General features: G+C 35.5%; 2 protein-coding genes across 2 annotated transcripts in view; one reads left to right on the forward strand and one right to left on the reverse strand.

The window, feature by feature from the left end:
- The window catches only part of LOC138695757 (inner centromere protein-like), a 29,117-nt gene extending 14,506 nt beyond the window's left edge, over nucleotides 1-14,611 (forward strand). The window contains exons 6-8 of the mRNA XM_069819930.1: nucleotides 3,535-3,664; nucleotides 12,431-12,622; nucleotides 14,302-14,611. Of these exons, the coding sequence (XP_069676031.1) occupies nucleotides 3,535-3,664; nucleotides 12,431-12,622; nucleotides 14,302-14,514 (535 nt within the window). The 3' untranslated portion in view covers nucleotides 14,515-14,611. The remainder of the gene's footprint in view (nucleotides 1-3,534; nucleotides 3,665-12,430; nucleotides 12,623-14,301) is intronic.
- LOC138695759 (glutathione synthetase-like) overlaps nucleotides 14,597-16,020 on the reverse strand; it is a 53,918-nt gene continuing 52,494 nt past the window's right edge. Inside the window, exon 12 of the mRNA XM_069819933.1 lies at nucleotides 14,597-15,083. The gene's annotated coding sequence lies outside the window, so the exon portion shown is untranslated. The remainder of the gene's footprint in view (nucleotides 15,084-16,020) is intronic.

Below are 16,020 nucleotides of genomic sequence, written 5' to 3' on the forward strand. Positions count from 1 at the left end.
AAGATTGGATACATTCTTGAATATGTGCCAAAAACCACTTTTACAACTTAAGCTGAAAGGTTGGTTATTTCGTGATAACCTTAGTAATTTCGTGATATTACATTGATAATTTCGTGAGAGGTAGAAGAATTGTGGAAAAATTCATTAAAGTGAAATGAAATTCTCATTTATTGTTACAAGACTTCAAACATAGTAATTCCGTTTAATATTCATAGCAAGAAAACATAGAAATACATATCAACACATAATAAGAATGAAATCAAAGTAAAAATTGAAATTGAAAAGGGATCTTCTTTGCCCTGGAAGGGTGAACACTTTTATTACGGACTTTACTATAGCCTATATTACTAGGGTAACTCCAAAAGTAATGCATAACGTTTGTTTAAAAATTACATTTTTATCCTACAGCTTTGCTATTTTCACAGAATGTAGATGCATCCTTAAGGAACAAAATGTCACTTTTCCACATAATCCCTGTCCCTTTCAACAGCCTTACGTAACCTAGGAACGAGGGCCTGTAGACCAGCACGGTAAAAGTCTGGACCAACACGTCTGAGCCACTCTTTAGCAGCGTGCACAAGGGAGTCATCTTCTAACCTCGTTTCGTGAAGGGATCCTTCAGTTTACCAAAGAGATGGTAATCGCATGGTGCCAGATCAGGACTGTAAGGCGGATATTTCAGTGTTGTCTATCCAGATTTTCTGATCTGGTTTGTGGTCTTGTGAGTGACATGGCTGTGCGTTGTCGTGCAATAGCAGAACATCCTGCTTCTCCCGATATCGTCGAACACGACTCAGTCGAGCTTGAAGTTTCTTGAGAGTTGCAACATATTCGTCAGAATTAATGGTGGTTCCGTGTGGCATGATGTCCACAAGCAAGAGTCCTTCTGAATCGAAAAACACAGTAGCCATAACGTTTCCTGCCGAAGGTGTACTTTTGAATTTCTATTTCTTTGGTGAATTTTCATGATGCCAATCCATTGTCTACCTCTGTCTCTGGTCCAAAATGGTGGAGCCATGTTCCATCTTCTATCACAAGTCTTGCAAGTAAGTCATCTAGCACTTTTCATTGACACTTAGCATGATAACAAGTCAAACAGAAGCTACACTGAACCCATTGCGTCTCCGTTTTCTTTTTTGTTATCACATGTTGTCTTCAGATTTCTAAAATTCCTATTGTAATACATTTTATACTATTTTAAAAATTGTAACACTTAATGCTCAACAAAATTTCGCCTCAAACAGCTAAGATTTCTATCAGTAAAGCTAAGCCTATATAGCGACTACAGATGCATCTAAAATTCCAAAAACATTTTCTAAAATTTCATGAAGATACAATAAATCTTTGTACCAAATATCATGTGCTTACCTTTAGTAATAAGGCTGTGATGTAATTACAAACATCCACAAAATTTGTACGCCTGAGAAGTCGACGCAAACTTGCTCTCTCCAAACATAAAGCAACTACAATAGTCACACAAAGCTTAGCTGTATGTTTCTGGAAACTGGACAACATATGCAATCCCTTGGCGGAAATTTGGATCTCGTAACACCATTGGTTAGTTCACAAAAGAGCAGAGAAAAAGTATCACGAAATAATCACCGCCACGAAATTACCAATGTTTACCCTATTCAATGTTTTCAACGGCAAGTATTCATTTGATTTCTCAGTGGTTAAAGCTAGGATGATGAAACCTGGCATACTTATTAATTAATATTTTTTTTGTGAAATGGAGCATTTGATTGGCTGTATTCGGTGTAGTTTTAATGTACACATTTATATATAAAACATCATTTTCATTAATGTTTGAACATTTAAAAAATTATAATATTTTTTTTACAAATGAAAAAATTACAATAGCGCATTACTAATGCTCTGTTGCACAATATGCAGTGTTACCTTTGAGAAAAAATTAGATTTAAAATAAAAAATAACATTTTTTTATAAATAGGATTTTTACAAATCAGATAAAAAAATTAATTCATGCTTTTATAGTACATTATGCAACGAGCCTATAATGAAGGTAATTAAGAAGTGAGTATGGATATTTATGAAACGAGGGCAAGTGAGTTTCATAATTTTCATACGAGCTTCTTAATTACCATTATAGGCGAGTTTCATACGACTTTTTATGCTTGACCATATTTCTAACTTGATATTATTAATTTTATTGTATCTGACCTGGAGCAATGTTCCGTATGTTGTGAGATGTGCGCAGACGCGAAAGTATTGATTTTTTCCGAGGAACAGATGTCCACATTGACCTTGCTAGGCCATAAGAACCTACAGAGATAGCTTTGAAATTAAATTAGACATTGAAAAACGAGATGACAAATTGAATTTATTTGAATATTATTTACAATTAACGCTAATTATTATAGTAACAGAACATAACCTTCTGCGACAGTATTGGATTTCCAGCCTCCGTGACTTTTCGCTAATTCTCTTTCGATTGCATATCCGAGAATAATCTATACTTGCGGTTTTATAACGGTAGAAAGCTGACCTGTCATTGGCTGAACAGTTGTAACCTGAGTCGTCATTGGCTGAAAGACCTGACCTTTAATGAGTAGGTGTACTTTAATGACATGCATTAAAGGTCTGCTACCAGGTGTATAATTACTACATTTCGGCATGGTCGAGCATAAAAGTATTTATGATAATACATTGAAATGTACAGAGTGTGATTATGATATTGATATACATATTCAGTAAAAATTTCAACTCTCTAGCTAAAAAATTGTGGGCTTTAGAAATTTCAGTAGCGCCTCGCCTTAAAAGACCAAAAGACCAGCAGTGATAGTGGCAGTGGTGGCTTGTGGTGCTGCTGCTGCTGCTCATGATGTTGATGGGACTGGACGTGTCCTTTATCTTGTACTGTCCCGAGTTATGTCAATGGCAAAAGTCTTGTGGTATGCTAGTTACAGAAATCACACTTCTTGCGATGTTCAGTAATTTTTATAAAAATTAAATTGAAACAGGCAAAAAAAGTCCAATCTGGAAGATAATAATAATAATAATAATAATAATAATAATAATAATAATAATAATAATAATAATAATAATAATAATAATAATCCTTGGCACTACAGCCCATGAAGGGCCCAGACCGACCAGCCGGCTGCTGGCCTCACGCCCACATGCCGAAGCAGAGGTGGACGATCATCCAACCAGAATGAAGGTACCGTGTGGTTAGCACGATGATCCCCCCAGCCATATTATAGCTGGCTTTCGCAACCGGATTTCGCTACCTATCGTAGCTCCCCAAGTGTATCACGATGCTGGGTGGGCACCGGTCCCATACACTGGTTAAAATTTCATGAGAAAATTTCTTCCCCCATGAGGACTCGAACCAGCGCGCATTCCGTAACGCGAGTCGTAAGCAAATCTGGAAGATATACACTAATATTAATAAAGGACAAGAAACAGATGAAGATGTTGATAATATCGATGAAGAGGAAAAACAAGGATATTTCATTATATTTTCGTATCGATGTTGATGAGTTTCACGAATTAAATATTTTCTGTTTGCAGATTCTTGAAATTGCTCTCTGTCTGGAGACAAGATATGATACGCAGGTGCAGAAACCGACATGAGAATATAGTAGCAGCAATGAAGAAGGACCTGCAAGCCGAAGTGAAACTGGGACTGGAAAAATATAAGGTCAGCCCTCACAAATAACTCAATTATTACTTATCTACTGTTTAATGAACGTTCAAGCCAGTAGCGGCCGGTGATCGAAATCCTCGGTGAGGCCAGATGCAACTAGTTCAAGTGCCTCCGATAGGAAATGTTTATTTATGATATTAATTATTATTGTTATTATATTATTAATATCATTATTACCGTATTATTATTATTATTATTATTATTATTATTATTATTATTATTATTATTATTATTACTATTATTAATGGAAAATAATAATTTCACTCACCAAATGAGCTGTTATGCTGTGAGTTTCAGTGATTGTTTCAGTGTGATGAAGCATCCCATATTATGTGTTGAAATTCCACTTTCATTCTTTTCCTTTTATTTTTTTCCTTTGACACCAACAAACAAGACCAACAAAAAAGTTTATTTTGCCTCACATTACCACTTAACCATTTATGTTGCCCATACCAGGATGCAATAGAAACTTGCGTTTTAAGATTATCTGTCAGAAAAATTATCAGCGATGTCGTAGGTATCTCGGTAGACTCTCTCTTTATTTAAAATTTCCTTTCTTTCAATATTATTTTTTCTCGAAAAAGGACACTCTAACAATGAATTAACCACACCAGCATTATTTCTCGCATTTGTTTCTGTTTATATTTTTCCGAAATACATAACAACATTGGCCCAGATTCACAACACGAAGTACAATAGTACAACACCCTCACTTAGATAAACTAAGACATAAGGGGAGGGAATAGTGTGGGTCTCTGCCTGCCAAAGAGCTGGAATTTTGTTATTTATGGCCTATTTAGGAAGACAAGTCACCACTGCTATTCCCACCCCACTCTACCCTTGAGGCCGGCCCATGGATGTGAGGAGTGAAACCTGACCAGGCCAGACGAATTCTGCCTCAGCTACAACATTTTAAGCGCAAGCTCAAAGCCCGCGAAAATGCAGGAAATTCAGAAACCAGACACGGCACAAACGATTCTGACCTCAGGAACAAATTTTACTGCAAAACAGATCTATATACATCACAAAGTTTTCAAATGCTTCTACAGCGATTATGCTTCATTCAAATAACTAATATATTATCTAAAAACACAAAATTTTTATTTCAGTTAAGCCAAGTGACTGAGGCCTGGCCTCACTTGCCTCAATCAGCCGCCACTGGTTCAAGCAGTGGTGGCGCCTCGTAAAAGTTTGGGACAACCAAATAAACGACTGAGACCATAAAAGATAACAAGGACTGAAAGGGGAAATATGTTCAGTTAAGGATGTAATAAATTACAGCATAAATTGTTTTTATTCAAGCATTCTGTATATGTGCCACGAGCTTTAGTTATTCAAACGCAATTAGCTGCTTCTTATTTGAGACAGATTGAGTAATTAATGCTTTTTAATGAAATCCAAATGATGTATAGGGTTATTCAAAAGTTAGGAAAAGAGATATGTTAAAAAGTTATAGCTGCCCTTTCTAAAGGTTACAGCCTACTGATCAATACAAACAAGATATTTTAATTTATGTTTGCTAATAGTTTTTATGCTCGACCATCCCGAAATGTAGTACCGTAATTATACACCTGGTAGCAGACCTTTAATGGACCTCATTAAAGTACACCTACTCATTAAAAGTCAGGTCTTTCAGCCAATGACGACTCAGGTTACAACTGTTCAGCCAATGACAGATCAGCTTTGTACCGTTATAAAACCGCAAGTATCGATTATTCTCGGATATGCAATCGAAAGAGAATTAGCGAAAAGTCACGGAGGCTGGAAATCCAATACTGTCGCAGAAGGTTATGGTCTGTTACTATAATAATTAGCGTTAATTCTAAATAATATTCAAATAAATTCAATTTGTCATCTCGTTTTTCAATGTCGAATTCAATAATCAAGGTTATAATATTATAATATTATCAAGTTTAACGGGACTACGTCAAGGTCAATGACATTATTGTTCATCGGAAAAAATCAATACTTTCGCGTCTGCGCACATCTCACAATTCACGACCTAGAACAAGGTCACTTCCGATCTTGTCAGATACAAATAAAATGTATACATCTGAATACCGGTAATTTCAAGTTAGAAATATGGTCGAGCATAAAAAGTCGTATGAAACTCGCCTATAATGGTAATTAAGAAGCTCATATGAAAATTATGAAACTCGCTTGCGCTCGTTTCATAAATATCCATGCTCGATTCTTAATTACTATCATTATAGGCTCGTTGCATAATGTACTATTATGCATTAGTATTCATTCATTCAGCATTCTGCCCAAAGGCAGGTCTTTCACTGCAAACTCAGCATTTTTCAATCTTTCCTATTTTCTGCCTTCCTCTTTGTTTCCTCATATGATCTATTATATCTTAATGTCGCCTATCATCTGATATCTTCTCCTGTTCACCATTCCTTCCAGTGCATCCTTTAGCAAACGGTTTCTTCTCTGTCAGTGACCCAACCAATTTCTTTTCCTCTTCCTAATCAGTTTCAGTATCTGCATTAGTACAATAACTGTTTTTGTTTTGTTTATGTAATTTAATTTTTTTTGCTTTATTTTCTATTTCATACTGATTCACTATAAAGATTCTATAAAGATAAATATAGCCTGTCCCACATTGATGTAATAGGTCTGATGGTGGGAGCACGAGGTACCATACCCTCCTTCTTTGCCAACAAATGTAAAAACCTGGGGCTAACACACAGCATTGTGAAGGAAATAGCCATTAGTGCCCTCAAAGGATCGGTTCAGATATTGAGAAATCATTTGTATGGGAGTGATAATGGAAATTTGAAGTTATCTTAACCGATGGCTGTTAATTGGTTTAGATATCAATCCCAATAAATCCGTACTATTATTTTTCTCGCGGTATATCTGATGATATTTTTTTCCCCCTTTCTTAACTGTAAATGAGCACAAATGCTACTTAGCTGTAAATTTTTCTGACATTTTGTATATTCGATTCCCTAACCGTTTCAGATGTATATCATTTTACCTTTTAGGTGTTTCCAAATTATATGTAATACGCTTTGTCAAATCTGGCAACCTTTTCATAAGGGAAGCTAAATTTATTATTATTATATATGCTGTGGCAAGTGAAATAAATAAATAAATAGCAATTTCAAGGCTATCGTTGAGTTAATGTTTATTTTGTGCATATTCATACTAGAAAATGATGATTTTGCTTCTACAGATGCGAAATGGCCTTATTCAATGTTACTATAAAATTTATATTTTTAATGTAACAGAGATTGTTCCAGTGCATTGAGAAAATTCAGAACTCTAAATGAATTGAGATGTGGACTCTGCAGTTTGTCACTGTGGTAAGTTGTAAAAAGTTTGAAGATATTTCGTAAGATTTTCTTTTGAATTCTATTTATTCCCTAACAGGGAGGCTATTAGTGATAGAGGACAAAAATGTTTGAATGTTTTGAAATTGGTTTATACCAGAATAAACTTACAAACTCCATTCTTTTGTGAACGAAACTGCATTATTAATTTTCTGGGTACACTTCTTAACAAAGTTAGAGGATTTTCAAACCTTCCGTAACTTTCGAATAACCCTATACCGTACCTAACATATATTTTATGGTGCAATATCACGAGGTAGATTGAATAATCAATGTTTTCACTATTACTCTATCGTTCAGTACCAGTAGTTGGAATGAATGATCAATGTTTTATATAATACAACTCACCTACTATCGCATGGGGCAAAACCGTTATAAGAAGTAGCAAGTTCCAGATATTTTGACATGTCCCATGTCATGTATGTGATCAGTTGGATGCAATCTATACTAATAATAAATCTGTAGCCGAAATTTTTCTGGTAATTTTCGATTTTCCAAAAATAATTGGTCCTAACATATATAATTAACCACCCTGAAACCGAAAATCGCATTTTTGAAATTTTTGTTTGTATGTCTGTCTGTATGTTTGTTACCTTTTCACGCGATAATGGCTAAACCGATTTATATGAAAATTGGAACATAAATTAAGTTCGTTGTAACTTAGATTTTAGGCTATATGGCATTCAAAATACTTTATTTAAAAGGGGAGTTATAAGGGGGCCTGAATTAAATCGAAATATCTCGCTTATTATTGATTTTTGTGAAAAATGTTACATAACGAAACTTTCTTTAAAAATGATTTCCGATAAGTTTTATTTTTTACAAAATTTTGATAGGACTGATATTTAATGAGATAAATGAGTTTTAAAATTAAAATAACGCCATCTAAGACGGTGCAATGAATTAAGAACAAATGACTTCGTCTATAAGGGGCCTTGGACAACAACAATCGAAACAGGGGCCTTGGACATCAACAATCGAAAGCTATTAAACATAGCCTACAGAGAATGTTTCTGTGTTTGTATGAAGTAATATCAGAAGCTAAATTAACCGATTTGTATAATTAATTATTATTTCACCATTGGAAAGTGTAGTTTCTCTAGATGGACATAATGCTATAATGTTATTACAGTAACGTCTGAGTAAATCGAGGACAGGTAAGATTAAAATAGCTTCTTATGCACAGAAAATTTGATAGGCTATTTTGTACATTCGTTTCCTGTATTTCTTAAAATAATATTTATGTACACTCATTTTAATCTCAGAGAATTAACGAACAACGAGAGTGTATTGATTTAGTATGCAGTAATAGTACGTTAGCTTAACAATCCATTATTTTATAATTCAAATTTTAACTATGGTCAATTGAATCGTGTTAAAATACATAAAATATATATGTAATAAATGCAATGCAAAAAAAATTGGGTAATGAGCGAAGCAGATTATCTTGCGCTGTTGTAAAAGTTGTTCCCTGGATCAAACGTCCTATTTTAATTATGTAATTACTTTATATTTATTTCTAACAGGTGCAGCGGAGCGCACGGGTACGGCTAGTAGATGAATATGAGTATGCTAACTGCCTTATACCACACGTGGTTGGTTACCCATTTAAGTTGCAATTAAAATTTAGAAACAGCTAAATAAAAAACATACAATCATGCACACACATACACAAATACTGCTTTGGAATGTTCTGCATTGTAAGGCAAATGGCTTAATGATTACCGGCACATTTATTGCCTATTTAGACGGTATCAATACATTCCAACAGTTCAATGCACTTTTTCGCTTTATTTACAACATTAAGTTTTGCTCTTCTGAGGTCTTCTTGCCAGCATTACTCATAACATAACTTAAGAAATAATAATAATTTACAGCCAATCAGTGTGCCAGTCTATCACTAAAACTGTCCATTGTTTTTCTCACTGTCACACGACTGATCTGTCGCATTTCATCTCTTAATTCTTTCCTTCATATCTTCAACATTTTTTCAGCTCATCTCAATGCACCCTGCAGCTCAAGGAAAAAATTTAGCAGTTTGAGGTCTGTCTCCTCTTCTTCCGATCTATTTACTCAGGAACATTTCACTCAGAAAACCTGGTACTTCTCTCCCAAATATGGTACTACCACCATCTTGCTGGAACCTAAAATTCTGTTGCTGAAACAACTGCATGCAAGCTAGGATAACATAGTCATGCAAAAGCTGCAAATACTTATTAGAGCTTATACTGTAACTTGTAAATTACAAATTACAGTAAAACCCCGATAAGACGCTGTTCAAGGGACTGGGTGTAAAACACGTATTAACCGGGACCGGGTATTAGGCAGGTATACTAATTTTGACTTATGCAGTATCTATTAGCATTTTTCTTTATTGAAATACATGATTCATGAAAGGTAATACAGTATTACTCCAGTATGTAATTACTGTACTGTACGTCAAAGACATTTACAATATGTACTGCACTTAATTTTTTTCGAGAAAAAAAAAAAGCCATTTATAGTTGTCTGCCGTGTGCGTGTTCTCCAAGTCCTCATGTTTAGCACACTTCAGTTTCTGCGATTATATCCTCCCGACATCGCAGCTGTAGTGATTGAGTCGCGATTTTTATTATCGTTCTTAATATCAATGATGACATTCCTAATGAATCAGGGAGTTGTTTCTGAGTAAGAGTACTGTTCTCATCGTACTTTCGTAAGATTTTCAATTTTTCCGACACAGAAAGCGCTTTTCGTTTAACACTCATTGTAGTGACATTCACAGACACTTCAATACACTAAGGACAACAAACTGACCAGCAAAAATTTCCAGAATTTTATTACGCCCAAGTGAGGAATGCTGTTTGAGAGAGAGGGTTACCAAGAGGGTGAGGTATTGTAACTGTATGTAGGCTTTAACCACGCAGATAAGGAGTCGAATAAGAGAGAGTAACAAGAGGGTGAGGTATTGTAACTGTATGTAGGCTTTAACCACGCAGATAAGGAGTCGAATAAGAGAGAGTAACAAGAGGGTGAGGTATTGTAACTGTATGTAGGCTTTAACCACGCAGATAAGGAGTCGAATAAGAGAGAGTAACAAGAGGGTGAGGTATTGTAACTGTATGTAGGCTTTAACCACGCAGATAAGGAGTCGAATAAGAGAGCGTAACAAGAGGGTGAGGTATTGTAACTGTATGTAGGCTTTAACCACGCAGATAAGGAGTCGAATAAGAGAGCGTAACAAGAGGGTGAGGTATTGTAACTGTATGTAGGCTTTAACCACGCAGATAAGGAGTCGAATAAGAGAGTGTAACAAGAGGGTGAGGTATTGTAACTGTATGCAGGCTTTAACCACGCAGATAAGGAGTCGAATAAGAGAGAGTAACAAGAGGGTGAGGTATTGTAACTGTATGTAGGCTTTAACCACGCAGATAAGGAGTCGAATAAGAGAGCGTAACAAGAGGGTGAGGTATTGTAACTGTATGTAGGCTTTAACCACGCAGATAAGGAGTCGAATAAGAGAGAGTAACAAGAGGGTGAGGTATTGTAACTGTATGTAGGCTTTAACCACGCAGATAAGGAGTCGAATAAGAGAGCGTAACAAGAGGGTGAGGTATTGTAACTGTATGTAGGCTTTAACCACGCAGATAAGGAGTCGAATAAGAGAGAGTAACAAGAGGGTGAGGTATTGTAACTGTATGTAGGCTTTAACCACGCAGATAAGGAGTCGAATAAGAGAGCGTAACAAGAGGGTGAGGTATTGTAACTGTATGTAGGCTTTAACCACGCAGATAAGGAGTCGAATAAGAGAGAGTAACAAGAGGGTGAGGTATTGTAACTGTATGTAGGCTTTAACCACGCAGATAAGGAGTCGAATAAGAGAGCGTAACAAGAGGGTGAGGTATTGTAACTGTATGTAGGCTTTAACCACGCAGATAAGGAGTCGAATAAGAGAGAGTAACAAGAGGGTGAGGTATTGTAACTGTATGTAGGCTTTAACCACGCAGATAAGGAGTCGAATAAGAGAGCGTAACAAGAGGGTGGGGTATTGTAACTGTATGTAGGCTTTAACCACGCAGATAAGGAGTCGAATAAGAGAGAGTAACAAGAGGGTGAGGTATTGTAACTGTATGTAGGCTTTAACCACGCAGATAAGGAGTCGAATAAGAGAGCGTAACAAGAGGGTGAGGTATTGTAACTGTATGTAGGCTTTAACCACGCAGATAAGGAGTCGAATAAGAGAGAGTAACAAGAGGGTGAGGTATTGTAACTGTATGTAGGCTTTAACCACGCAGATAAGGAGTCGAATAAGAGAGCGTAACAAGAGGGTGAGGTATTGTAACTGTATGTAGGCTTTAACCACGCAGATAAGGAGTCGAATAAGAGAGAGTAACAATAGGGTGAGGTATTGTAACTGTATGTAGGCTTTAACCACGCAGATAAGGAGTCGAATAAGAGAGCGTAACAAGAGGGTGAGGTATTGTAACTGTATGTAGGCTTTAACCACGCAGATAAGGAGTCGAATAAGAGAGAGTAACAAGAGGGTGAGGTATTGTAACTGTATGTAGGCTTTAACCACGCAGATAAGGAGTCGAATAAGAGAGCGTAACAAGAGGGTGGGGTATACTAAGGTATGAAGTATGAAGGTTTAAAACGCAGGTAAAGGGTCGAATACCAATACTTTTCAGTTAATGGCACCAGTGAGTTCAGTGACCAAGATGTTTCATTGCTGTTACAGTACATTGCTGAAAATTACATCGAAAATATTCCACAAAAACAGCATATTATGCAGGACTTGAGTGCAAACGGGGTATTTTATAAAGGCGTTATATATGAGATGTGCAGGGACCGGACAAAAAAGCGTATTACACAGGATAGCGTAATAAGCGGGTGCGTCTTATCGAGGTTTTACTGTAACTGGTCTATGCTGAAATTTGTGTGTTTTGAAAATTCTGCTTTTCGTCTTTTTTAGTAATACTAAAGACAAGATAAGAACGCTGCTCGTTAATCATAATTAATAAGGAACAGAGTCAGCATTCAGATAGACAGAAAATAAAGTGAGCCATCATTCACAGCACTGAAACTGTTCGGAAGTAGATTGTTAATTGACAAGTTAAATATTTCTAGTATTAGAACTGATTAGCATACAACTCTTTGTGCACCACATAGAAGTTGAAGCTAAAATGTAAAGACGGTTTGAAAGAGCAATATAACCATTCTCAGTTTATGCACGGCAACAAGAGAAGCTGTGGAGTACTTGCTAAACGAAAGTTGTGACCTAAGGCAATAAAAATTAAAGCAATGATCAATTAAGCAATATTTCTGTGGAGTGGAGGACAAACAAGTGACTGTAACACTAGTCCACTGAAGCACCTCTACTGACAACGCGCATGGAAGGAATTCTATCATTCTCGATCTATTATAATTATGATTGTTTCAGCAAGCGCGAGATGCATGGATGAGAGTTGCAAAAGCGCTACAAGAAGTGCAGGCAGCTGAGCGTCAAGCAAAAGAAGACAAAGAGATGGTCGACATAATCGGCAAACAAACTATCCTGAAGCAAGCCAGAAGTCGAGCGAAATTGGTGAATCAGCTGATAGCAGAGATTAAGGACGCTCAGCGACATTTTGAGGTAGATACTTAAAATGGACAGGAAACATAAAAATAAATCTAATTTACTAATAAATAATCTCTAGATTTTTATGGCCTAAACTCGAATTAGGTTTTTCACTATGTTTTTTTTTTTTTAAGTTCATATATAAAATATAATTTAGAATTTTGCAGCATATAATTAATTTTAAATCACGATTTTAATGTAAAAACCAATTATTTCACACTACACATTTCACTTCTACATTATTCGGACCAATTAGCTTTGTATTGTATTGTATTGTATTGTATTTATTAACATTCCATGGTATTCATACATTGCTTTACAGCTAGAATATGGAACAAGTCATAAAACTTAATACTATTATAAAGTCTTAATTTATAGTCACAGTCTAGATCAAATAATAATACAGACGAGATTTACAATATAGTCTACTAGTACAACACAGAGTTTTAGTATCAATTTCATGAAGTGTTATTGAATGTCATGAATTCACCTACAGAATAGTAGGCATGAGAAATTAGGTACTTCTTTAATTTGGCCCTAAATAATTTTATGTTTTGAGTTTCATTTTTTATATCGATAGGGAGGCTATTAAAAATTTTTACTGCCATATAACGCACTACTTTCTGATAGCACGATAGACTTGCCGATGGAGTATGAAAGTCATTTTTTGACGATATATATGCTATGAACTGTTGAATTAGTTACAAAATTTTCACGATTACATACGAGGAAGACTATTAATGAAAAAATATACTGACAAGCCATGGGCATTATTTGTAGTTTTTTTAAAATAGTCCTACACGATTCCCTAGATTTGGCACCTACTATTATTCTAATTACAGTCCATCATACATTTACACAGTTTGTAAGCTATTTAAGCATAATACAACATCCATACTAATCAATGAACACTCTCTGACTACCAGTAAGCACAACATTAAAAATAGCAATGCGCAAACATTTTCAGGGATTAACCCTTTTTCTTTAAAATTAAACATTTCAATTTAAAAATACTGTATTCCGTGTTGAACCTTTCGTACACTATTTTTAACACTTGAATATAAATAATTGATTAAATGGCGATCTTACTCGTGTTAATTATGTAAGCATGTGTGGCTTACAGCTGTTTCGGTGTTACATATGCCGAACACATAACCAATGCTAACCACACATACAATAACATAAATACAGATATGGAAATCCTACACATACAACCCAAAAACCAAAAACTCAACACACTAGAACAATATGAAATATAAAACACACTAAAACACACCTGAATCAAATTCTCAACACACAGATCAATTTCAGAACACACACACTATTTGACTCTACTCTTTATCACATGAATACACCCACACAACAGGCAGCGAAGTTGAGATAGTGCCGAGATCTAGTAGGCTCTGAGGATGGCATCAAGTAACACCGAAACAGCTGTAAGCCACACATGCTTACATAATTAACACGAGTAAGAGCGCCATTTAATCAATTATTTTAAAATATTATATATAGCTTAACTAGTACGATATACATTAATAAAACATGTAGTTAATTTTAACACTAACTCAAAATTGATTTATTTCTCCCTGTCGTCAATTTGTCTTGTGTCTATTAATGTCATTATTATTCATGTTCACAACTGGCTGGTCAGAGGACCTTCCTTAATTTTATTTTTAATTGCTATATCATTCCAGCTCGAAAGAGTACGTGGACAAAAGCTGAGGGAACAATTGAATTTAGAACATCAGCGGAATGAAGAGGCAAAACAAATGAGTGAAGCAGCCATGGCAGAACTTCGGGCGGATGCAGACACACTGCATAATGAAATCATTGCAGTTGAAAGTGACTTGGATGAGCAGGCAGGCAGAATCCGTGAACTGAAACTGCTTTATGAAGCTATTTGTTAGTCTGTGTGAACTCTGCAATTGGTAGCATGTTTACACCATGAAAATAAAAGTAAATATAATCTAAATTCAGGACAAAATTGAAGTACATAATGGGGTAAAAATTCACCGTATTTTTGGAGTTACTCAATTGTACAATACCAGTCTCTAATTTGATGTGTGGTACATATCGTCTTTGTTACATTACCAACCATTGTATCTATTTACAGTTACCATTAATTATTTGTACACTACATGTCTTTTGAAACAGTGAATAGTGAAAAGGAAATACAGCTAATAAATTTACGTTCAAGTAGCACTTAAAAATATAAGCTACTAATACCATGTGTGCAACCATTTCTTAGTTCCAAAGATATTTGTATTTCTTTAATTTATATGAATTTCTGGATTCTATTACACATTGGAATTCTGACTGTTGTAGAAATTCTACTAATAGACATTTCTACTTGTCCATTTACTGGCTGGATGCAGATGTAATGGGCCACAGAGTCATACCTATCTGCCCTGATGATGGAACCTGCACGTAGTTCCAGAACATTGGAAATGTCAAGTTCCAGAACACAGTGGAATACCTGAAAGTATAATCCTGATATATTCACCATTGCTTTCTCCCTCATTTATATCACTCTTCCAAATTCTGAAACTTAAATTGTCATTATATGAAAAAATGAAATTAAGGAGAAGGAATTTATATAGAATTTTTCCTATCACTATTGAATTACACTCGGGAAGAAATTAAACACAGAATAAATATGGGAAATGCGTGTTATTATTCAGTTGAGAAGCTTCTGTCATCCAGTCTGTTCTCAAAAAAGCTGAAAGTTAGAATTTATAAAATAGTTATAATACCAGTTGTTCTGTATGGTTGTGAAACTTGGACTCTCACTTTGAGAGAGAAACAGAGATTAAGGGTGTTTGAGAATAAGGTGCTTAGGAAAATATTTGGGGCTAAGAGGGATGAAGTTACAGGAGAATGGAGAAAGTTACACAACACAGAGCTGCACGCATTGTATTCTTCACCTGACATAATTAGGAACATTAAATCCAGACGTTTGAGATGGGCAGGGCATGTAGCACGTATGGGCGAATCCAAAAAATGCATAATCAACCTTGGAAAGAATGAACATTAAGATTATATTGTAGACTACTTGTGCTCCCACTGTAACTGAACTATTTCCAAAATTTCTTACGAAACGCAGCTTTTCTGTCCATCACCTTCCCACAATCGTTTAATTTAAATCAGAAACTTTCACCATCAAGTCTCCACGCAATTATTTAACAAGCCATATTTGCAACTAATACACTGTACAGCACTCAATATACTGCCCTCTGAATTACCAGCAAGCACGCACAATCTAGAGCTACAGCAAGCTGAACTTTGACAGTTTCATAAACTAATGGACAGTCAGATGCATGTGGACGAAACAAAAGTATTCACCATCACTCGGATTATTAATCCTCTTCCAATTGCAACTTTCATCTACCTTCGGATAACATGCCCGCAAATAA

Source organism: Periplaneta americana, chromosome 3, assembly GCF_040183065.1.
Source record: "Periplaneta americana isolate PAMFEO1 chromosome 3, P.americana_PAMFEO1_priV1, whole genome shotgun sequence".
Lineage (NCBI taxonomy): Eukaryota > Metazoa > Arthropoda > Insecta > Blattodea > Blattidae > Periplaneta > Periplaneta americana.